The sequence below is a fragment of the Carassius carassius genome, chromosome 23, assembly GCF_963082965.1.
Source record: "Carassius carassius chromosome 23, fCarCar2.1, whole genome shotgun sequence".
NCBI lineage: Eukaryota > Metazoa > Chordata > Actinopteri > Cypriniformes > Cyprinidae > Carassius > Carassius carassius.
Genome location: NC_081777.1, coordinates 23,439,036 through 23,463,841, shown reverse-complemented (window position 1 = coordinate 23,463,841; position 24,806 = coordinate 23,439,036). Strand labels below are relative to the sequence as shown.

Genomic DNA, 24,806 nt, shown 5'->3' with positions numbered 1-24,806 from the left:
TTAAAATGGATACTGAATGAAAACTAAAATAGTGCTTTATTTATACAAAGAAATTAAATAAAAAAACAGTACTGAACCATACTAATAGTAGTAGTAGTAGTAGTAATAATAATAATACAAATAATAACAGTAATAATAAATGTTGAAATTAACACACTCTAATAGGGCCCTATGAAATCGGTTACATTTTTTCCTAAATTCCATTTTATTTCCAAATTCCGTTATTTAATTTTTCTGGAAGAAATGTTGTGTAATTATTCCTTAAAAAATAATGTTTGTTTCATTTTAGTAGCAGCAGTAGGCTATGTATATTCTACTGAACAGTAGACTTCAAAACAAACCGGACTGTGCCGTGAATACCTTTACAATTCTGATGCTTTTGCTCAAATCAAATGGTCAAATGCTCATGAAGTGACTCTCAGAGCAGTTCTGGAGATGTTCTTCATGTGTTTTCGTCCTCATTTAGCGAGACGGCAGATGCTGAAATCACAGCGAGTGTCCCACGTGCTAAACTGAATTCTACTTTTAAGAATGGATTCCGCAACTCCGTCCAAGTTTTTCACATCGCGAAAAACATAGGGCCCTACATTTATCCCAGCACAATGTATACTCTCACACTTTAACTGCTTCTATCCTTGAACACTTAATGATTATCTAATCAAAATAAAAGAGCAGCGCTGAGCTAGGAGAACTCACCGGTATCACACACACTCAGGACACGCCGCGTTCATCTGAAGAAGCGGTCTAAAACGGTTTATTTATTCACCAAATGGACACAAGTTTACTTCAAGAATGAACAACAAGGCATAGATTAGTTTGAAGTTCAGTGTTTATAAAAAAACGGAGCAAACAGAAATAGCGATCTATATTATAGCTCTATAAATGAAGCATACAGACTTTATTAGAGCCACAGAAAGACAAATGTTTCGATGGAAATGCTGAATATACAATTCATTATGTACATTAACAACGATTCGGAGTGAACAATGTAATTTAATGGTAAACTATGTGAATGCCGCTCTGAGGTGCCGATTAATCTGCAAAACCGATACATCGGTTGACCTCTACTCTACCCAATCTCTGCATCCTGAAGGAAGTAAGGTAAGGTACCAATTAAATGTATGATGTCCCTTTTAAGTCTGCCAAATTTGACTGGTCTGACTTTTCTTTGTGTAATATTAAAATTGGTTTCATGATCTGGATCTTTTAAGTGTGACAATGTTGATAAGAAGTTATTGCGAAAAACATTTACTTCTTTTGTGAATTGAGGATTTGCTCATATCGGCCCCCTTTAGTATCAGTTCAAGTGTAGTATCAGTCAAATGCAGTATTTAGGCAAATTTTCAGCCAGTGGCAAAGTTATGAAATGCCGTTGCAGTTCCATTATTTCCATTTCAAATGTCAATTTCCTTAAACGAATCATCAGACTGAATCTTAAACATCTAAGCACTGAGTAGCAATGACCCAACACATTCAGGTAAAGCCTGAAACTGTGATCACACGTCACAGGGAGTTGCTTTCGAGCAAACAGCATCAATCTAAGCTCACACACTTGTGTTAACCACGCCTGGTAAATGGTTCATGCCGTGCTTTAATGATTTCCTTCTTTCATTCCTTTGCCAAGTCAAAAAATTCCTTTGTTTCATCATCACGTGACTGCTACTAAAATCAAATGTTCTGAATCATTTACGTCAGCTTGTTACAATAGGTATCACAAGAATCAAACTTTCACCTGTGATCCAGGTAATGCAAAGCAAATGTAGTAATTCCAAAATCATGCAACATTGTTGCAGAGGCTTTATTTCCATACTACACTGACACATTTCCTGAGAATATTAAATGAAAAAAATCCTACCTTGAAACATTGACAATGTATGATGCATGTTGCACAATAACACACATAAAATGAATATAAAAATGTATACAATTATTGAACAAAAAAGTTAAATCATTATTCACTACATGTATAGAAATTAATACGTCACTACACAAAAATATTAAGTAGCATAACTATTTTCAACATTGATGGTTGTAAGAAATGTTTCTAGAGCACCAAATCAGCATATTAGAATAATTTCTGGATAATGTGACACTGAAGACTGGAGTAATGGCTGCTGAAAATTCCGCTTCCCCCCCACAGGATTAAATGACATTTTAAAATGATAATTCACAAAACACATTTTTGTCTTTGTGAACATAAGATTTTCATTATTTCAAACTTTTGACCATCAGCAAGCATAAAAGGGTCACACACCAGATACAATACACAATCACACAACAATACACAACCTTCTAGCCTGAGGTGAAGTTATGTATATTAACAACAATTTGGAACCAAAATAATGTAATGTAACAAAATTTTATTGAATGTGAGTGGTGCTAAGGTAATATTATTGCCCTTAAGCAGACAGGCCCCAAATAACAATACTAACAATACTGTATTGAGTATCCAGCATTGTCAATGAACACGAAGCACTTTAACCACATCAGAAGTTCTCAGTGGAACTGAAACTTGGTATATAAATCAGTCACAAGGGCAAAAAGTATAAGCTGACATAACTGTTTGCACAAAATTGGTTATATGACATGAAGTTTAGAAATCTGAGACGCAACCGAGTTCTCTGAAGCCAAACAAATCACGTAGGTGTGAATCTCTCCCCTACACAGCCCGGTAAATGACTCCATGCAAGTATGTGGAATTCTGAGAACACAAGTCATTTACTCAACACAAATGAGCTGGAAATTTGTCCATTTTGGCTTAATTAATTAAAAGCGAATCTCTTTTTTATCTTGGAAACATAAGAGCTGACATGATGTAGACGGTCAAAAGCGCAGCACTGGTGTGGCCATTAGGGCTGTCACTTTTAGTTCGAAAATCGATTGCACAATCGATCGGACCAACCAAAAAAAGTTTTGGAAAGGAAAATAGGGAATCGATTTTAACCAAATATGTACACTACTAATTTTAAAATAATTAAACAATTAAAAAATATAGATGTAACAAAACTCACAAACAAGCAGAAAAAGAAAATAAAGAACTCTGAAAGTGCAGTATGCCTTTCAAAAGCTAGACAGAAAATACCAGCAATTTTACGCGCCTATAAGACCCTGTGACGTTGAAAGCGACCTCTTATGCCGCGTTTACACCAAACGCGAATAGATCGTCTGGCACGAATGATTTCAATGTTAAGTCAATGTAAAGACACGTTTACGCGCGTCTGGAGGTCTCGCGGGGTCGGTAGACACGAATTCGCCTCATTCATGCATCTAGTTACAGGAGATTCTGAGTTATGAAAAGGACCGTTGCAAGCTGACAGCGACCGGCTTTTGTGGTGGAAAATTGGCAGTAATACCCCCACCTTGCGCAGCTGTAGGCTACCTGAGTGTCCCTGGGACATCAGTGCGGTCGGAGCGTGTCTTCTCAACAGCTGGACATATAGCTAGTGAATAAGAAAACGCTCTGCTCTGGACCCCGAAAATGTTGATTGACTTGTTTTCCTGTCCAATAAATTTGTAATGGCCCTAGCTTTTTTGCGTATTTCATTATGCCTGTCTAGTGCCTCCTAACATAAGTGTCGGTTACGTTCAATAAAAAAAACACACATGGCCTGTTTCTCAAGTCCATTTAAAGTTTAATTATTTGAACAGTTGTTTGAAATGGATTGAATCATTATTTAAAATAATCTTGGGAGATTTTTGAATTGCCTAAATCATAAATGCAGCCGGGTTGAAGCCTGCAGTGATGTTTTTCTTTTGTTATGGCAGCCGTCCCCTCTGCATATATATTTGCATATATAATGTTGCACTCCTGTTGCTGTTTGTTATTCTGCACGAAACTTCATGCCAATAAATAAGAAATATTGCTGACTTCTGCGTTTCCAGCGCTCTCTTTACTTTCATCCGTTATTTGACGTTGAAAAAGGAAACGTCTTTTTTTTTTTTTAGACATGGAAAATCGATTTTACAATCGATTCAAATTAACACTTTTCACAAAAGTGACAGCCCTAGTGGCCATGAAATGCAATCCTCCTGGAAATTTCCCATAAAGTGACCATAATCAAATATGCAATCGGAGTCTTCGGTTATGCAAGTGAATACAGCAATGAAGAAATTACTTTTAAGGGAAATAAAACCGACAGGAGAAGACTATTGTTATAATGTCAGGAAAGACCAAAATGCTGGAAGATTCAAAAGTGTGCTAAAGCAAAGAACTCTCCCCCTGCAGTGCTTTCCACAAAGAATAAGTCAAGTGTGAATTCGTGCCACAGAATCGTTTTCAATTCATTTTATATTCACTGACAGTTTAAATGCAACATACCAATATACAGCTAAAATAGATACAACAACGATAATGAAAAACCTTGTGCAAATGTACTCACTCTGAATGGGTGTAAACATCAAAAGTATTATTTTTCTACATTTTGTCCACTATTTAGTTAGTTTTACTTTAGAAAAAATATATAGTTAACATTTCTGTGTCTTTTCAAACCTCACAATTTGATCTGAACTAGAATTACATTTTTTCACCTGTATAGGACACGCACAACACACTTTTTCTACGCAGAGGCTGCACGAGCGCATTAACTTGGTTTTCCACTAATCAGTTGTTTCACAAGATGGCAAAAACTGGCCCTGGCCAATATTTCACAGCCAAAAACGAAACAAAAAAGACGGTACAACAACAACAATAAAAATTCAGCAACAACAGATGGCCACATTAAAAAGCACTAGTGTGACAGGGTCATGAGACAGCAGCAAATTTAGTGTAAAAAGTGTACTAAGACATTTTTTATCAGCTATAACTTAGAGTAGACGCTGGGCAAAGATTAAGCTTTCTAGAGCGCATGCGTCAACCGCCTGCTTTCATTTATTATAGCTGCCATATTTCACCAGATTTTAATGTGCAATAAATATCACGGTCCATGACCTCTTAGCATCCCTTCTCAGACTGAGACTAGTGTTAAGCAGGAAGCTTTAAACTCACCTGGGTGGCATGTTTGTGGGTGAACGTGGTTTGAGTGGCTTCTCCTTCTCATCCTTCTTCTCCCGTGGCTCTCTGGGAGGCCGCTCTCTAGGCCGTCCATCCTTTTCATCCTGTTTCATACGATCCCTCCCCACTTCCTCCTTCCTGCGCCGACTCTCCTTCTCCCGTTCCCGCTCTCTCTCCCTTTCCCGCTCTCTCTGTCTGCGCTCCCGCTCACGGTGGTCTCTCTCGCTCTCACGTTCCCTCTCGCGGTGGCGCTCGCGTGGATCTCGCTCCCGCTCTCGATCCTGATGCAAACAAAAAAACAAATCATTCAAAATTGTTTAGTAGTAGATATACATGTACATATTCAAATGAAGCACTGAAGAATTTACCATTTTTGTATGATAAACATGTTTTGGTAATTCCTTTTATATAATTTGGCCTACACATCATGTGCATGCACACTGTAAACATTTAAAAGCATCAAGTATCAGTAACTTTGCACTTCAGCTTTATACTAAAAGCTCTTTGGAACATATAACACTAAACAAAATAGCTGTACACTATATCAGTATGTACTCACAGGATAGTATGGCAGTGGGGTCTCCGTGTACTGCACTCGGAAATTCTCATACTGGCCTCCTCGCCAAAAAGCTTCCATCTCATAATCATAGTACGGGTCGCCATATGGATCACTACAGTTGGGAAGAATAATAAACTGTGGTTTAGATGTGAGAGTTAATATGTTAATTTTGGGGGGGGCAATTGATTTACGATACTCACCCATAACCTGGATCTCTGAACTCAATATCACTGCAATGCAGAGAGAGAGAAAAAACAAAAAACATTACAGTATGGGTCAGAGAGCTTTTGTCCATCTTTTTTAATCAACAAGAATAATTTAGGTTAAAATTTACATGAATTGATAATGTATATTTTGGGTCAACATTTTGTGCATTTTTGTTCACCACATTTTTGCCATTTTAAATGGTCCTGCTGTGTGACAAATAAATTTTTAGCAAGAACAAAAATTCTGAGCATTTTAGGTCATGGAAACTAAAATGCATAAGAATTATCACAATGCTTTTAAAAATAGTTTTAGATGGATGACAATTACCTTTAAGTATGTAAACTGCCCACAACCACATTTTAACTTCATGAACCAGCAGAAACAAAGGTAACAAATGGAAGAGATCACTCTCTGATTAAGATCCTGATAAGTCATTGTTTCGTACCCAGCATCTCTGATTTCTCTGGTGATACGATAGCCGCGTTCCCTGAAGAAGTCGTTTTCTTTGTCAAAATCACGGTCATCTTCACCTATGGTTACGGTGAAACGTTTTTCTTCAAAGTCTGGTTCCTGCTCTTTCCGGATGGTGGCTTTCTTTAACACCTAAGGGAATGTTTTTTGAGTGAAACAAGATGGATCAAAGGTTCAGTTTAACCGGTAACCTTTCCTGTTTAACAAATTCTTCCTGCAGTAAAGAAAGCATCGTATTTAGCACAGCATCAGTATCAAAATACATAACATTTTGTCTTAGTTACAACGTTTTTTTTTAACTTTTTCTCCTATCACAAAACCACTGCAGGACACACTACAGACTCATTTAAATGCATGAGTTCCCCTCAAAAATCCCATAGACAGTATTACAATACCTAGAAATGGAACTTTTTAAATTGTTCACTCAAAAACCATTTTAAAACGGGTGCAGTGGTGATATAACCGTACCTCTTTGGCATGTCTAAGGCCTCTTTCCCAGGCGCTCTCCACCGGAGGATCTAGAGGAGGCGGAGGAGGAGGCAACTCTTCTACGGCAGGGGCTCCCTGGAAGAAAACAAGATTCAAATGTTGAACAGAAATGTAAACTTACTTTTAATTAAGGAAGAAACACAATAGTAGAAAATTAAGCACAGAGGATGTATACCCAGGGGTTAGCGGGCATGAGGGGGTGAGGTCCACCTGCCCCTCCTCCAGGAGGTGCTCCGTTAGGAGAGAAGGGATCTGGCTTGGAGATGAGGGAGTAGTTGCCTTTATCATTGACTCCTGGATGGATGAACCTACAGATCATGCCCCAGGTGCAGTTACCTGCAAGAGACCAGGCAGAAACCATAGCGATATTTAAATATATATTGATAATTTAAAAAATAAATAAATAGCATGGATATCAAAACCATCCACTGCTTTTGGAACATGTGCTCTGAAGACAAATGTGCTCACAGAAAAAAATACTGCATTCAATTGCTCCCTCTACTGTTGTAACTTAGGCACAAGCTGAACAACAAACTCAATGTGAGGCTTATCAAACTTCAAAGCATGTTATCATCAAGGGAAATTGTTAGATTATTACCTTGGGCTACATAAACACACAATTTGATATGTAGAAAAGCTGTAGCAGCAGATTTAAGGTATTCAGGAAATCAGATGAATGAAGAACTACCTTTCATAAAAAACCTGCAGATGGGTCGGGGTCTGATCTTCCTGTCCATCGGGTCCTTGACCTCGCCCTCCTCGAGATCATCATCCTAAAAAAATAAACCGCAACACTCTCACTACAGCACCTATTAATGAACGTTTATGTACGTTTTTATTCATCAAACAATCTTGGAAAAAAGTATCATGGTTTCCATAAAAATCTAAATATAATATAAACGTTTTCAACATGGTAAATAAAAAAAACCTATTTGAGCACCAAATCATCATACAAAAAGAATTTCTGAAAGATTGTGTGATGTTGAAAATTAAAATGACATTCCAAAATGTTTTTAAATAGAAATGTATTTTAAAAAATTAATATTATTTCACAATATTACTTTATTCACTGTATTTTTAGTTAAATAAAACTTTTTTTTAAAAGAACAATTAAAAATCTTGTTGACACCAAACTTTTGAATGGTTGTGTAACTACATCGTTTATTTACATAGTACAGTATTTAAAAAGTTGATCATGTGATAAAATAATATAATTATGTTTTATGATTTGGCTAATGTTGTGATCTGGTCATACAAAAAATATTATCTGCGACATGAAAAACAAACTTAAATGTAGTTGGGTTTCATAAAAATTAAAATTTAAAATCCAGAATACAAAGCAATGGTTTTATCAGCAAACCCCCCCCCCCCCCCCCCCATAAAAAAAAACATAAGAAAAATATGGCATGACTTGCTATGCAGTGGCGAACTGAGATTGAACAGCTCCTATTATCATATGCTAATCACAAATGATTTCAACATACTTACATCTATCTCTCCCTCATCAATCTCTCCATCATCTTCCTCTTTCTTTTTATCACGGAATGAATCTCTCCTGCCTCTCTCCCTCGAGTCCTCAGATTTTCTAAGCGGTGTGTCTTTGTTATCTGGGGGCAGAATTGGTTTTCTTTCCTTTCTCTTCCGTCTTTTCTCCTCCTCTTCATCATGCTCTTCCTCCTCTTCTCCATCTTCCCCGGCGGGACCCTTCTCACCCTCCTCCTCCTCAGGAGCAACAGCACTCGGCTCTTCTGGAACCTCCTCGTCATAATCCAGCTCATGTTCATCCAGATCTCTGGACACAGAAGATTCGTCCTTCAAATCACTCACTACCATTGCCGCCCTCCTCCGCCTCCTCCTCTCTTCTTCCTCATCATCCTCTTCCTCAAGCTCAGCACGGCTAAGGCCAGACTTGGTGGTAGCCTCATCTTCCTCGTCTCGCTCCTCTTCTGCTGGGGTGAAAGGTCGCTCGTCTTCTGGCCCTGGCGAGTCAGGATCAGGTGATCTCGGCGTTTCAAGGATTTCCTCCTCAGGAGACTGGCTAGCATCATGCCTGCTTCCTCGGACCGTCAAACCGAGGTCATGTTGGTGGACGTTTTCTCTCTCCTCCCTGTCCATCTTGTAGTCTTCCAGGTCTGATACCTCCTCAGGATCTTCTCGTCTAGCTGCTACTTTGTCTCCATCCTCAAAGTCTGAGTCTCCTCCACCTTCCTGTACTTCATTCTCATCATCATTCAAAAGCTCACTGTCTGAGAGTCCCTTGTCTACTTCTGCTGGGGACTCAGGCAACTCTAGCAGCTCGTTGTCTGAGAGACCCTTCTCCTCCTCCTCAGGAGATTGTGGGGACTGGGTGGGGCTCTCAGGCGTATCCATCAGCAAGAACTCTGAAGCAGACATTGAATATCAGCCAAACAAGTCAAAAGTCTCAGTTAACAGGCCCTATAAGACCCGACTAAATAATTAAAACCCTTACTAAAATAATATATATTATTTGCAAACTACTGGAAACCTAACACTTTAATAACAAATCTAGTAAATACTTATTTGACATATTACGTTTTAATTAACATGAATTAATTATATTTAATAACAAATCCATTAAAATATACTTAACTTACAAAAAAAAGAAAGAAAATTTAGAAATATATATATATATATATATACACACACACATACACATACATACATACACATATATACATAGACACATATACATATATACACACACACACAAACACCCAGAGGTGCACCTCAAAAAACTTGAATATAATGAAAAAATTGTAAATTATTTCAAAAAGTGAAACTTTCATATATTCTACATTTAAATTAAAAATTTAAATTTTAAATTAAATTTAAATTAATGCATTTAGCAGACGCTTTTATCCAAAGCGACTTACAGTACATTCAGGCTATCAATTTTTACCTATCATGTGTTCCCGGGGAATCGAACCCCCAACCTTGCGCTTGATAGATGATTCTAGATTCATTACATATACAGTTAAAAATTCTAAAAGTTTTTTTTTGTTTTAATTTTAATTAATAGAGCTTACAGCTCATGAAAGTCAGAAATCCAGCATCTCAAAATATTAGAATATTTCCTTAGATCAGTAAAAATGATGTAGATGGCAGCATTAACTTTGGATTTAAAAAAGACAATGGACCAACACCAGCAGACGTCACAGCTCCCCAAAATCCTCACTGACTTCAGAAACTACACACTGGATTTTAAGCAGATTGATTCTGTGCCTCTCCAGTCATCCTCCAGACTTTGATTTTCTAATGAAATGCTGAATTTACTTTTATCTGACAAGAGGACTTTGGACCACTTAGCAACAATCCAGTTCTTATTCTCCTTAGCCCAGGTAAGATGCTTCTGACGTTGTTTTTGTTTCAGAAGTGGCTTGGTACCCCTTTTCCTGAAGACGTCTGAGTGTGGTGACTCGATGCAATGACTTCAGCTTCAGTCCACTACTTGAAGCTCTCCCAAGTGTTTGAATCCGCTTTGCTTGACAGTATTCTCAAGCTTGCGGTCATCTCCTGTTGCTCGTGCACCTTTTCCTACCAATTTTTTCCTTTCAGTCAATTTTGCATTTAATATGCTTTGATAAAGCACTCTGTGAGCAGCCACGCCTTTCAGTGATGACCTTCTGTGACTTACCCTATTTGTGAAGGGTGTCAATGATCGTCTTCTGGACCATTGCCAAGTCAGCATTCTTCCCCATTATTGTGGTTTCAAAGAACAAGAGATACCCGGAATTTACACTGTAGGGATGGGCATTTAATGAAACTCAAATGTAAATATTTTAATATTTTGAGACACTGGATTTTTGAGTTTCAAGAGCTGTAAGCTCTAATAATTAAACAAACAAACAAACAAAAAACTTCTGAAATGTTTTACTTAAAATGTAATGAATCTAGAACATCTGAAAGTTACACTTTTTGAAATAAGTTACAAAAACAAAAATGTAATTTTTCATGATAATAAATTTTTTTGAGTTTCACCTCTCTCTCTCTCTCTCTCTATATATATATATATATATATATATATATATATATATATACAAAATTAAAGATAACAATAATAAATTAATAAAGTTAATGCTTGAACCATCTTAAAACTAAACATAAAACAACTACAATCATTTATATTTGAAAGCTTTTAAATATACTAATATTGTCCAAATATTAAAAATGAGATCATGTTTGTAAAATGAACAAAAAATAAGCTTTACTTCGGTTGATACCTCACTTTCAAAACGCTTGTCACTTAATTTATTTTTGAATGACAGTGTCTTATAAAAAGCTGTCAGTTTTTATTGTAGCGACAATCATTTAAACATCAATGGTATTTAGATGAAAACTATACAATGGTGATTTTATATAAAAGGTACACTTTCATAAACATAATCCCTTTTAAAATGAATTAACTAACGTTACCCTACTTTACTAGTTCTTCCATAACAATACCCCTATATTAGCCCGCTAACGTGAAATAGCTTAACCGCATTCAAAACTTAAACTCATAAACATAAACTCTTCCATACCACACAAAGGCCAGTGACTGAATCATCTGGAACTTGTTTACCTTCTCATATTAAGGCAATGAATTCATGAGAGGGAGACCGACACGTCTTACTAGCCGCTTTATCTTTAACGGGAGAGCTCGTTGATGGCGATGCGGCTAACAGGCCCGAGTCCTGCCCGAACACTTAAAAACCGACACAATTTCCGACATTTACTGAACAATCGCGCCACTTAAATGCCTAGACTACAGGTAAATACACATACTTTACTTTCTAAGTCTAAATTCACGAGTTACTGCGTTGCACGATGTTTCTTCGATGCTCACGGGCTAAAATCTCATGCAACAATAAAGCGCTCCCTCCTGCACAACACACGGACATCGCGTATTAAAACACATTCGGTCACCTTTCAAACCACAGAGTCTTGGGAGACAAGGTCTCACTGTAGGTAGTCACCCGGTCTCTCTCCTTGGGGTGACTGTGTTCAAACAATGAGCGATCTGTCTTGGTTTCTTATTTTTCTCTACCGGAGAAATTCATAAACCCTGCACTACACAGTGAGAGCGGCCATTACCCAGACGTCATCACAGCGCGACCAGATGATTTTTTTCGTTGCATAAAATATATATATATATACTTTTTTATAAAGTAAAATAAAGAAATATTATTAGATTGTTAATAGAAAACCATGTAAAATAAATACATTAAATATTCAATACATAAATATACCGAGGCATACATTCATACAAACGGCGACGATATTAAACTGAGGTCATACAGGAACAGATAATAAAATTATATAAATTATCTTCATTTAAACATATTTTCCAAAGTAATATTAATTTATTTAGGGCTAGAACATTTTGTGAATGAATTTTTAATTACAGCCTACAGTGAACTTCAAACCACTCATGACACACGCATGAATTACCGGTGAACTCTTCCTCTAAGGGGCGCTGTTGTGATGAAGGGACCTAGAAGAAGACTTACAGTTAAGAGTGCATTTACTAGCGCTTCTGTACAAGATCAGATTATTCGCTCGTCATGTCATATACTTCATATCAGTGCATTTAGCTTTTCATCTGGGGTTTACAGCCGACACTGCACGAAAACCTGGTAGGAGACGCTTTATTCTCTATCTTGAGAAGTTGTAGATGTCAGTTTCCATAATACGCAAATTTTAAGCGATTTCTTAAATCAGAACTTCATTCCTAAACATTTTATTTTTTAAGACAAAGGTATATGTATAATATGCACTTATATTATAGGCTAAGTATTTACTTAATGGTTAAAGAGCTGCGCGTTTTACAAGACTGAAATTCTTCTAGCTTGTTTCGTTCAAGTCTAATATAATTTTAATATAATATATATAAAGCTGCTCGGGTAGAAGATCGGTGCTAATGATTATTTACGTTTATATAATCATATAATTGAACGTTTTTAATATTGCGATATAAAAAATTAACAAGCTGAGCGTGTATTCATTTATTGTACAGATTCAGAGGTTCAAAAATTCACATAATCTATAAGGCGCCAAAATATTTAGCAAATTGGATGTTGCTTTAACAACTTTCTTAGAAAACGGAACGTTGCTTTAAAAATTTTCAAAACTCTACATTATTAATTTTACTCGAATTATGAATATTTCCAATGTATTATTGGAAAGTCTGCTTTCTTGTTCAGGTACAAATTTATAAGAGAGACTGATTTTTGCACGGACAGTAGGCTGTGTCCTAAAACTAGTGAGATAACTACCTAGACAGCGGTTTTAGGCATGTACCATTTTGGAAGCAGTCTGTGACGCCCCAAAATGCAGTCTAGTTAGGCAGCTCACTAGGTTTTGAGACACAGCCGTGCTGTTTGCCTTAGAGTGCATTCTACTGATTTATGATTCTGGTAGTGATACAGTCAATTAGGAGAGCTAAACAAATGTGAATGACAGCCCATTTCATAGCAGCACGTCTGACTCTCATCATCTTCGAATCAAGCTCAGACAAAGAATAGGAAGAGCTCTCTTTTATATATGTGACAGCAGAAATCTGATGGATGTTACAAATAGTGCTTCTGTTGAAAAACAAGTTTAGCCACTCATTATTTGCCACTTACTTTATATTATATATATATATTTTAATTCTAACATGTCCCTTATATATCTTTTTTTTTTTTTTTTTTTACAAATGATAACATTTATCATTTTTTAAGACAGCATAATAAACATTGAGGGACACACACACACACACACACACACACACACACACACACACACACACACACACAGTTTACATGATTGGAAACCGCAGTGTTCTTGTATATATCTGCACTGCCAGAGCAGTAATAATGGAATATGAAATAGAGTTAGATGAAGTCCGAGCAGGGTTTTGCAGGGTTGGGAAGTCGGGATTGAGTTAAATTACTTTTCACATTGTGTCCACCTCAATTTATTAGGAAAGCCCCGAGAGGCATTGCAGTCTTATTTACAAGGCAAAGAGACGATTGAAAAGAGCAACAGATGTCTGGATTTTTCAAGCTCCTGTGAACAACGTCTTGGCCCCATTAAGTTGCTTTAATGGATTTCAAAACGCAATTTTCAGACTAGAATTAATGTTCAAATATGTTATCAAAGAATATTTGTGGCAAACATTGTGTTCTTACATGATGATGAGTATTCAACAGACGTTTCTACCATTTGGTGTTGTTTTTTGTGAAATATGCACTAAACAAGAGCTATTGAGGTCATTCGAAGATTTCTAAGATACTTCAATGTGTATGAAAAAACAACATAAGGTTGTATTTGATTTAAAGATCCTTGGAGCTGTGTGGCTTTAAGTCATTCTGTGATTTTCCCTACTTGTCGCCGTGCACCACTTAAAATGTCTCATTTGAATAATTAAAAGCTTCTCATCCTGTCTCAATAATGTTCAGAGGAAGTCTCCTAAAATCCTAGAGCAAGTGTTATGGGAACATTTGTAAAGAGAACAAACAGGAAGTCTGTGTATGCATCATGTTATTTTAATATGTGATGCTCCCACCTCAGTGTACGCCTTATCTTTTTGCGCCAGATGAAATGGACTGTTATTTAGTAATTAACAGACGGCTATGAAATCCTCTTAACAGTGATTGAGACTTGCTTTTTCCCTGCTGACTTCTGCAATCTTTTATTCCAGAGTGATCAATTGGATGGACGGTTGCATTAACGTGAGGGGAAAAAAATTAGCCTCTGGATTTCAATACGATGCTTTTAATGGAAGAATACTGTTACAGAAGAAATAATAGGCTGCGGTCAGCAGATGAACATCATTATGCTGTTGAAGCCAAGAAAATTAAACAACATACTTAATAAGAGAAAAGAACATCAATAAAAGCTGGAACTGAACAGACAGTTTTTCAAATATATTTACTCTTTTGAATATCAAAACAGATTATATTCAGCTTTTTATTCTCCACCACCAATTTGATTTCTGTCTGTTTCTTCACATCTTGTATGTAAATACTCACATCAAGAGGACTAATCATGCAGGAAAATGTGAGCTCCAGAATGGACACCCCCACCAACATCTCCCTGGTGGGCTCTGGGGATGCTGTGTCCGAGTCCCTGGAGTATAAGACGGTATCTGTATTCCTGGTGCTGCTGGTGTGTGGCGTGGGCATAGTGGGAAACGTCATGGTCGTGCTGGTGGTTCTTACCACACGGCACATGCGTACACCCACCAACTGCTATCTGGTGAGCTTGGCGGTGGCCGACCTGATGGTCCTGGTGGCCGCGGGTCTGCCGAATATCTCAGAGAGCTTGATGGCCACCTGGGTGTATGGGCATGCTGGGTGCCTGGGCATCACCTACTTCCAGTACCTTGGCATTAATGCGTCCTCCTGTTCAATTACAGCCTTCACTGTGGAGAGGTAAGACCTAAAATTACGTAACATAAAACTCAAATAAAATAGCTCAGAGCTGGACTCAAATTCTGGAAGAAGACTGTGATAGTTATGTAACATGAAAATAAGTTAAATGATATTAATATAATATAAGATAAATGCTCTAACAATGAATATTGGTAGTTTTTTTGGCTGATTACTTTAGGTATACAAACAAACTGACATTATATATATATATATATATATATATATATATATATATATATATATATATATATATATATATTAGGGGTGTAACGGTTCACAAAATTCACGGTTCGGTTCGATACGATTCGGTACGTTTTAGATAAAGCAAAAAGAAACAATTGGCAAATAAATTTCCTTGATTTTTAAAAAAATGTTTTATTTATTAAAACTAACAAAGTATGATTTTTTTTTTACATTGAACAATGATGGAGCTATTCTTTACCCATCTTCTATGGTGTTTTCTTAGCAGCATACTGTATAAAACAAAAACAGCTCCTTATAAAAAAAATGAAAATGTTATATTGTTGTTGTAGTTATGAACAAATACAAAGATGGAACTCTTTTTATATGGAACTCTATAACTCTTTATAAGGAGTGTGTTTTTACTCAATTGTTTCTCTATTTGGGCTTTTGTTTTTTGGTACAAAGCAGGTCTGGCTGAAATGGGCTCGCGAAGAGAATATTGTAACGGGGCTCAATTACATTAAGCATGTTCTTAAAACCTGCGTTTTCCACTACTGTTGGTTATTGGAGGATCTTCTATTTCTGGTCTGTTAAACGCATTAGCCATTTTGCAACGAGCCTTCAGCGCGTAGGCTACTGAGTGAGTGAGCGCCTGACTGAGTAGCCTAACATAAACATATAAGTTGGTGTTTTTTTTTTCTTCGGGGGTGTCAAGGGCGTTGGCTGTTACGTCGTTTGGGTTATTGGGCTACCCTGTTAAACGCATAAAATTATATTTCACACATTTTTTTATTTTCCAAATGTAATTAATTAGTCCAACGAACCGTTCAGTACATAATGCATATCGCGTACCGAACCGAAAGCCTCGTACCGAACGGTTCAATACGAATACGCGTATCGTTACACCCCTAATATATATATATATATATATATATATATATATAATTAAAATTCATCTTTGGAACACAACGTAACGTGATCAGCATTGTTTACGTTCAGCATGGCCCACATTCTCCTGAATGTAAACAAAACTGATTATGTTGATTACGTTCTGGGGAAAGCGTGCGCATGTGTCGTGAGTAATTAATGCCAGAATTTGTATTTTTGGGTGAACTAACCCTTTAACCCTCTGCTGATATTTTTTGTAGAGCAAACCATTTACATTCTGAATTCTATAAAGGTTTTACTTTATTGGAAGGGTATGAAACTTGGTTGGAGTATTGTGGGGCTACTATATAAATACAAAAAAGGCTAAATATATAGTCTTAAACAATAGTCATACTTATGATCTTTGAAGTAAAAAAGGAAGGAAATACTTAATAAAGAGCAAATATTTAGGGTACAATCTACAAATAAGCCACAAAGAAGTAGTCTTTGATAATGTTTAAATGTATATATTCACAAATATTAAAGCTAATATAAGTATGACCGAAAAAACTCTTATAAACAACTAGAGAATACACAACCCTGTTATATTTAGGCTTATACATGTATCTTGTCATTACATCATGGTATTACATATGACATTCTTTATTTTTCCCAACTGATAGCTCCCAATCAAAATGCCTTTGCTTTATTTTGTATTATGTTTTTTTCCTAATATTTGTATTATTTTTTAGTGCTGTCATACCATTAATCACGATTAATCACATCCAAAATAGAGGTTTTTATTTACGGTACATATTATATGTATGTGTACTGTGCATATTTATTATGTATATATAAATACAAACACATGCATGTATATATTTAGGAAAAATAAGTTATGTTTATATATTAAATATATTTATATTAAATATAATAATATAAATGTATATACATGTAAATATTTTCAAAAGATATACTGTATGTGTGTGTATTTATATATAAATAATAAATAAACACAATACACATTCATATATTCTGTAAAATATTTTTTATTTGGATGCAATTAATCGTTTCACAGCACTAATTATTTTAGATATAAATAAATGGTGCATAGAGAGTCATGCAGTTATTTGAAGAGAGTTTATCTAGTACCATTAAAACAAAACACAAAATATTAAAGAGGAAATATTACCTTAAATAATCTGTTTTGACTGATGAGAATCACAAGTGTGAATCCAAAGTGAGAAATACTTTAAATAAATAAATTAAACATATTTCATTAAATAATAAATATTATTATTTTCTTGTGGTCCTATAGATACATCGCTATTTGTCACCCAATGAGGGCTCAAACGGTCTGTACGGTATCCCGAGCCAAACGCATCATTGCCGGAGTGTGGGCTTTCACCTGTGTTTACTGTATGCTCTGGCTGTTCCTGGTGGACATCCAGGTGAACCCTGACGGCCGTGTTCAGTGCGGCTACCGTGTCTCTCGAGACCTCTACCTTCCCATCTACCTGATCGACTTTGCCATCTTCTACGTGATCCCGCTGCTCCTGTCCATCGCTCTTTACGGTCTCATCGCCCGAATCCTTTACCTCAATCCTCTGCCCCACCCACCAGACTCAGGTACCATTATCGCCCCGACTCTCAGGAGGAGCTGCAAAGAACCAGCGGATGCCGGAAAAGCAGGTCGTCAGGGACGCCCAAAGAGCACGCTTTCTTCCCGGAAACAGGTGCGTGTGCAGAAGTTTGTGTTTAGACAATTAGGTCTAATTCCACATTTTGATATCCACTGAGATTGCAGTTGAGGCCAGACAAGGGGCAGTTCTTCCCTGCTGTACTGTGCCTTATGATTATTATCTCACATTTGTTTTTTGAAAGGTCAGTTCTTTTTTTTATGAGAATAATGTTTCACTCTACTAAATGTCAGTTTGTGAGGAGAAGAATGTGTCTATATTTTTCTGGTGGAGATTAAAATAATAGCCTATTTAAAGTAAATGACACATTTAATTGGCGTATATATTAAGATAATCAAGTCAATCTTTTATTTAATATTATATTTTACTTGGTTGCATCTTAATTTGTAAAAGCCAAGTGCCAAGAATTTTGCATAAAAAATGAAAAAGATACAATAATTGATACCCAGCTGCATTTGGTGTCAGTCGTAAAACTTAAATTATCAGAGTGTGTTCCAATGTTTTTGTCATGCAATAACTAACACAGCATGAATATTGGTTCTCGATTTGTGAACAAATGACTTCTAGTCACTGATTCATTTTGATGATTCATTCAAAAGAGTCAGGGGTTTGTGAGTCACCTAATCAGATGCCGCATTCATTTTTCATGTCTGATTCGAAATGACTGTTAACTGTCTATTTATGACTTGCTGTTTATATGACAATCCCTAATTAAAGATGCAGAGTGTAGTGAATGAGGTCTAATTGTACTTTAAGATAAGAAAAAGTCTGTTTGGGTGACATTTTGAAAACCATTACCAACACCTTTTACACTGATAGCATCAAAATGGAAGTAATGTATACTAAATGTTTTCTAAATGTAGTCATTTTTGCTTTGGGGTTCTGTATAAAGCACAATAATATCTCTGCACACCTTCATTTGTGCAAATAAACACATATATGGATGCAGACCAAACATCTGAGCTCATTATTTATTATGTGAAAGTGTACCTAATGGTAGAATATCATCATAAAGCAGATCATCAGGATCTATCTCATCAGAAGAGAGGCATTAGGGGCCATCAGGGTACTGTTTGGGTCTACATTAACGTCACTACATCAGCCACAGCTGTGTTGTGACTCTGGAATAATAGACTCTGTGATAGATCATAGACATTAGAGATATGATGCAGGCAGTGAGAAAACAAAAGCATGAAGTCATGCAAAGGCCAAGAATTTTAGAAGATCATTTTCCTGATTGAAAATGGATATACAATCACACAGTTAAATACTGCTATGTATTAGTGCTGTCAATTGATAAAAAACAAATATAAAAAAACTGATTAATTGCACATTTTGTTCTGAAATGAATCGCGATTAATCCCACCTAACACTAAGGTTTTTAAATATACTTTTATATTACATCAATTTCACATTCAATCTTCAAATGAATGTACAAACAACATAAAGACAGTGTATTTTTAATATTTGTTTAATGGCATCTTTTTTTATGACTGAAGGCCAGTATCACTGATACTAATTAATACTGATTTCCCTATAAATAATTTCCCCTCTAATATTTAACCATTGAAAGCCACATTACATTATAATTAAAAGCTATCCATTTTTACATTTATTAGACTTTAAAAATAATTTCTACTTTAAGTGAAATTAAAACAATCTTCACTTAAACCCATTATAATAAATGTCATATTTAGCTAGGCTATACAGCAATTGAATAAAGTTCTCAAACTCTAATTCTAAACTAAATACAGATGAATCATTAAAGTTATAAAAGCTATAAAAGTTATTAATTTCCTCTTTTTTCTTTTATTCCTGATGAACAGACATCACAGCAGCTGTTAACATGTAATTTTAACAGCAAAAATATTTGTATTGAATTGGTTTTTAGTGTTAATATTTCCCATTTTTTTATTTTAGTCAAAATTGTAATCATATTTTTTTTTCACATTTTTATTAATCTTTTTGTCTTTATTGTTTTTTGATTGATTTAAAAAAAATGAAATAAAATAGATAAACTTAAATAAACATTCATTATTAATTTTATTTTACATAAGTTAACATTTATTTAATTTCATGTAATACTTTTTTATGGCATTTGTTTTAGTTAATTATAATAACCCTGACAGATAAACTTATACTTGTAGTTCTGAGACTTTTAACGATAGTTCAGTGATATAGATCTAATGAATTTAATTTTAGATTCAGAGTATCAAACAGATAAGAATAGATAATATCATGCAATTCAGACCATTCAGTGACCTTACGTGCACATGTCCCTGCGTTTACCTTGAGTGCACTTATGTGTGTGCGGAGATGATCGCTTCACCTCAGATCAAAATCTTGAAGATTCAAGAGTGCCTCACTTAAGTAGAGAATTTGCATAATATGATTTGTGATGTTCACTCAAGTATGCTTAATACTCCTGGAGATTATGCTCTTTGAGGTTATAAGAGCGGCTCCCTTTCTTCCGCTTTTGTACCTCAGTTACGGTGCACCTCCAGCTCTTTGATCACTTCATCTGTAAATTTCATAAAGTTCAATACAATTCAAGATGCCTGTGCCACCGCAGTGGTTGAGTGAAGTTATCTCTCCTATGAATCTGATAAAGTCATCACTACAGTAGAGGCTCCCCTTTATTTAACCTAATCATGAGTAGCAGCCGGCTTTGTTTGTGCTGTGTTAAGACCTTGTTTTCCATTGATAAGCAATCACAATAACCTGATATTTCAAATGCATATTCAAATTGTCACTGCCAGTCATGCAGTCATTATCTGCTGCTTTGTTAATTAATGGAGCTCCTCCCAACCTCACACAGCTTCAATTAAATGCTTTGTTGTACAGACAATTTTGTCACTATTATTGAAGGTCTCCGTCACTGGTTGTCTATCTCTAGCATGAGACAATGAATACGCTCGAACCCCACTGGAGTGCCTGTGAATGTTAATGGGATGAATTTTTAGTATGTATTTGTCGCTTGAAATGAGTGAAGACACACTAGGGAGGACTGCTTTGTTTTCTTTGACAGACAAAACCTGGTGTGGATATATTCCATCCTTCTCACAGGAGTTCAGCAGTGTTTGCCTGCTGTTAACCGTCAAAGATGATGTTTGACTGACATTGGAAGATTTTTGAGCGCGTCTCATCTTGTTGTGTCTCTCTGTCATTCCCTCTACCACTCCCTCTCTTAGCATGCCATAGACTTCTGCATTTGTTTTAATGCAACAATAATGTAAAATGCAATTGTTTCTTTGAGATACAGACAAGGATGAGATTTAATTTAATGCAAAGCACTCAGTCTAAGCATGTTTGTATATTTTTCTAAATAATACCTTTAAACAAAAAAAACACGCAGGTGCTGCATTGTCAGTACACATATTATTTTTATTGATCGTGTACATGTGTTTTTATGCCTTGAAAGCATAAACCTTTTTATTGATTTGTTTTTTTGTGGTGTATTGAACACTGTTGTGAATTCTGCCGATTTTATTATAAGCATGGCCTATCGAGCTAACACAGATGATGTTTCCTCAAAATTGTTGATTTATGATGGTTTTGAACACATACGTTAATAAGAGTTGAAAATTATTAATAAAACACAGTAAGCCACAGTTTTCCAGGAAACATGTTTTCATGAATTTATAGTTAAATTATAGCTAATTTAAGCTGTTGTTAATTTGTTAAAACTTGTTAAATATAGTACAATATGTGACCATGACAAACATGCTTGCTGTCATTGTTAGAAATACTTAAAAGGAAGTGTTCTGAATTAATATGGAAGCTTTAAGGAAGCAATCAGGAGGTACTAAGAATGCTTTGATGCCTAAGTCCATTGCTGTATATGTGAGTATTTTGGAAAACCTCAAAGAGCCAATTTTGTCATTTCTCACCTCTTTAGGTCACTAAAATGCTTGCAGTGGTGGTTGTGCTCTTCGCCCTGCTGTGGATGCCATACAGGACCCTGGTTCTTATTAACTCCTTCGTGAGCACGCCATACCTGGATGCCTGGTTCCTGCTCTTCTGCAGAACCTGCATTTACGCTAACAGTGCGATCAACCCTGTCGTTTACAACCTGATGTCCCAGAAGTTTCGCTTGGCCTTCCGTGGGCTGTACCGCTGCCATAGGGAAGACGTGCATCAGCGGACACTCTCCATGCTCCAGAGCGGATACAACCTTGGAAGGGACTCCCGACTTTGCAGCAACACCAATGGCACACCTAAGAAAATCAGTTCAGTCACTCCTGAGCAGAAACCAAACAAAGGCATGGTGAACGACAAGGAAAATAAAGACAAGCTAATTAGTGATGGTGTTAAAAATGAGATTGAGCCAAGCATCAAGAAAAACGCAGTTAAAAACTGCAACATAGATGAACTGAAAAGCTCAGCTGACAAAGAGATGCCTACAGTTGAGAATGTGGACATGAGCAAGATTAATGATAATGGGAAAATAATGGAGGAAAGCGATAATACTTCTCAGGGTATTATCGCTGTCATGAGCAACACAGAGCAGACACAGCTAGATGCCGATGAATTCAAATCTACTGTGGGGGAAGCCGAACAGAATGACACAGAGTTAAATCATAGCATTGTATAGATTACTCCACTATATACATTTCACTCAAGTGGCATGGTTGATCGGTTGTTTATTTTAAAGCCATATCTTGGGATTCAAAACTTGTATTTACAGGGGTCATCCTCACTCTTCAGTGGATGACTGGAGCCACTCTCTCCTCATAATTTACAAGTGGAACCATTTGGCTGTCAGCACCAGAATCCCATGCCTCCTAGTGCTAGAGCTTCAGCTAGGACTGACTGATTTGTTACAAAACATATTATTTTGAAGAAACATTTAACATCGCATATTGCTGCTGCTTAAGCATATAGACACTGAAACAGCACCCAATGAGTCTTGAGGATGAAATAACCTACAGAACCTTTAAAATCTGAACTCATTTTAAAACAGGCAACATACACTTGCCAACTTTGCAAATGGTTACAGAGAAAAAAATGGCATCATACACTGAAGAACTGGGGATCACAGACCACCAGGCTTTCAAGACATTGTAAAGAAAACATGCAGATACATATACGCCTCATTGCTAGGAGATGCGTGACAAATGAAAGCAATGTGTGCTCTAAAATCAGCTTAAAATATTGAATATTTTTGACATCTTTCGACGGAACTATTGCTAATTCTTCCAGACTGCAAGTCAGAGCAAAAATCTGAGAATAAAATAATGTAGTGTATTCCAATAAGTTCAAACTGGGGTTTCCTTAAAGGGAAAGTTCACTCACCACCATGCTGCCAAACCTGTATGACTTTCTTACTTATGCGGAACACAAAAGAAGATATTCTGAAGAATGTTTCATTCAGTCTTATTCCATACAAAGATTAGACCCAGTTGAGTTTCCTAGTAAAGTTTCCTAGAAAAAAACTGCTTCCAATATAAATGCTTATTGTTGAAAAGGAAATTCATTCTATTGATATTCTAAATGTATCTCATTGGTCTTATTGTGAATGATTCATCCATGCATGTTTATTTATTTATTTATTTTCATTTTACCTTTTACGTTTTTCACCAAAATGTGGAACTCGATCTTCCAGTGACACGACAAGCTTCTACAATCATTTAGTCTGCTTAAGCCCCGCCCCTTTGTTCTGTTTTCATCCCATCAGCAACTGATGAATAGAACCAAGTCCTCACCCTTAAGTTTTCTCTTTTTTTGATAAACTGTTTCATCCAGATATACATCACAACACAGAAGAAAATATCTATAAATACTTCCATTACGTCACTTTACATACAGTTACACTTGAGTCTCCTTTAGAAGAACCAGCTTCTTTCAGTTGACCCAAAAGTGAACTCCAGTCAAGTCAAAAAACAAAACAAAACAAAAAGACACACATAAAACAGTATGCTTCTTCACTTTTACAAACTAAATATTTAAATTAAATCTCAGCCTTTTATTAATCACACAAGGCCTTATCACAATTTCGACTTGAATTTAATTAACTGTGCAGCCTTAGCTCCAGGATGTGTCTTCTCTCAACACAAAACTTTTTTACCCACTTTGGGTCTTCAAACTCAGCGGAATGAGAAACAAACAAGCCTCATCCTGCTTTTAAAGCACAGACAAATTATCCCTTAAAAACATTCAGGATGCTACGGGGCATAAAATCCATTTAAAATGCTTTTGTCCAACAATAAGGCCTGAAGCATCATGAAACACTTTTGGCCAACATTTGCCATCACTGGATGAATTCTATAGTACGTGGAGATCTAATGCCTCGACATTTGTTCCGGCCCAAATAAACAGAGCCCGTTCTGTGTGCCCAGAGGTCCGTCTGAGCTTTTTAGACCCCATTTACAACCTAGTGGAAGATGAGCGAAGCCAGGCATCCATTTGTCAGGTGAAGTTATTCATCTTTTTATGTGGAGCGCAAGAAACACCTTCCACGCCGAACAGAGCCAACGGTTTCTGCTGAAGCAAGCAGACAGATGTAACCATAAATCATCTATAAACAGATCATATCTTTCCCAGATGAAAGCGGTGGAGCTGAAGCATATTCTCAAAGCACTTTGTTGTTTAGCAAGTGCTATTTTATGCGTTTTAATGCCTCATATATAATACTCAACATCAATGTGATTATCTGTTATAAATCATAATTTTCTGATGCTGTCACGACTTTGACAGTCATTTTTTAGTTGAAATGTGAACCCTGTGTTGTTATTTTAGTACGCCATTAAGTCTAACTGCTCTCTCAAGTGTTTTGTTGTTGCTCTGGAGAAAAATGCAGCTCTGCACTGAAGCACTGTTTTCAAGGTCAGTTGAATATGACAGTTATGTACCGTGAATATGCTTACTACAAATATGTTTATTCATTTTCTGCGTATAATTTGATGTTTTGGGTTTCTATCATC

The 24,806-nt window shown here is 36.2% G+C and overlaps 2 protein-coding genes across 2 annotated transcripts in view; one reads left to right on the top strand and one right to left on the bottom strand.

The window, feature by feature from the left end:
- Positions 1 to 11,823, bottom strand: part of zc3h18 (zinc finger CCCH-type containing 18) — a 35,688-nt gene extending 23,865 nt beyond the window's left edge. Inside the window, exons 1-9 of the mRNA XM_059506619.1 lie at positions 11,643 to 11,823; positions 8,205 to 9,097; positions 7,405 to 7,489; positions 6,892 to 7,052; positions 6,696 to 6,791; positions 6,202 to 6,359; positions 5,750 to 5,779; positions 5,550 to 5,661; positions 4,985 to 5,271 (exon numbers count right to left, since the gene is read on the bottom strand). Of these exons, the coding sequence (XP_059362602.1) occupies positions 4,985 to 5,271; positions 5,550 to 5,661; positions 5,750 to 5,779; positions 6,202 to 6,359; positions 6,696 to 6,791; positions 6,892 to 7,052; positions 7,405 to 7,489; positions 8,205 to 9,086 (1,811 nt within the window). The 5' untranslated portion in view covers positions 9,087 to 9,097; positions 11,643 to 11,823. The remainder of the gene's footprint in view (positions 1 to 4,984; positions 5,272 to 5,549; positions 5,662 to 5,749; positions 5,780 to 6,201; positions 6,360 to 6,695; positions 6,792 to 6,891; positions 7,053 to 7,404; positions 7,490 to 8,204; positions 9,098 to 11,642) is intronic.
- A 392-nt stretch (positions 11,824 to 12,215) lies between these two features.
- trhr2 (thyrotropin releasing hormone receptor 2) lies at positions 12,216 to 22,818 on the top strand. Its single transcript, XM_059507161.1, has 4 exons — positions 12,216 to 12,352; positions 14,401 to 15,133; positions 17,502 to 17,919; positions 21,782 to 22,818. Exons 2-4 carry the CDS (start codon positions 14,748 to 14,750, stop codon positions 22,475 to 22,477), a joined length of 1,500 nt encoding a protein of 499 aa, XP_059363144.1. The 5' UTR covers positions 12,216 to 12,352; positions 14,401 to 14,747; the 3' UTR covers positions 22,478 to 22,818.
- Positions 22,819 to 24,806: the final 1,988 nt, after the last annotated feature.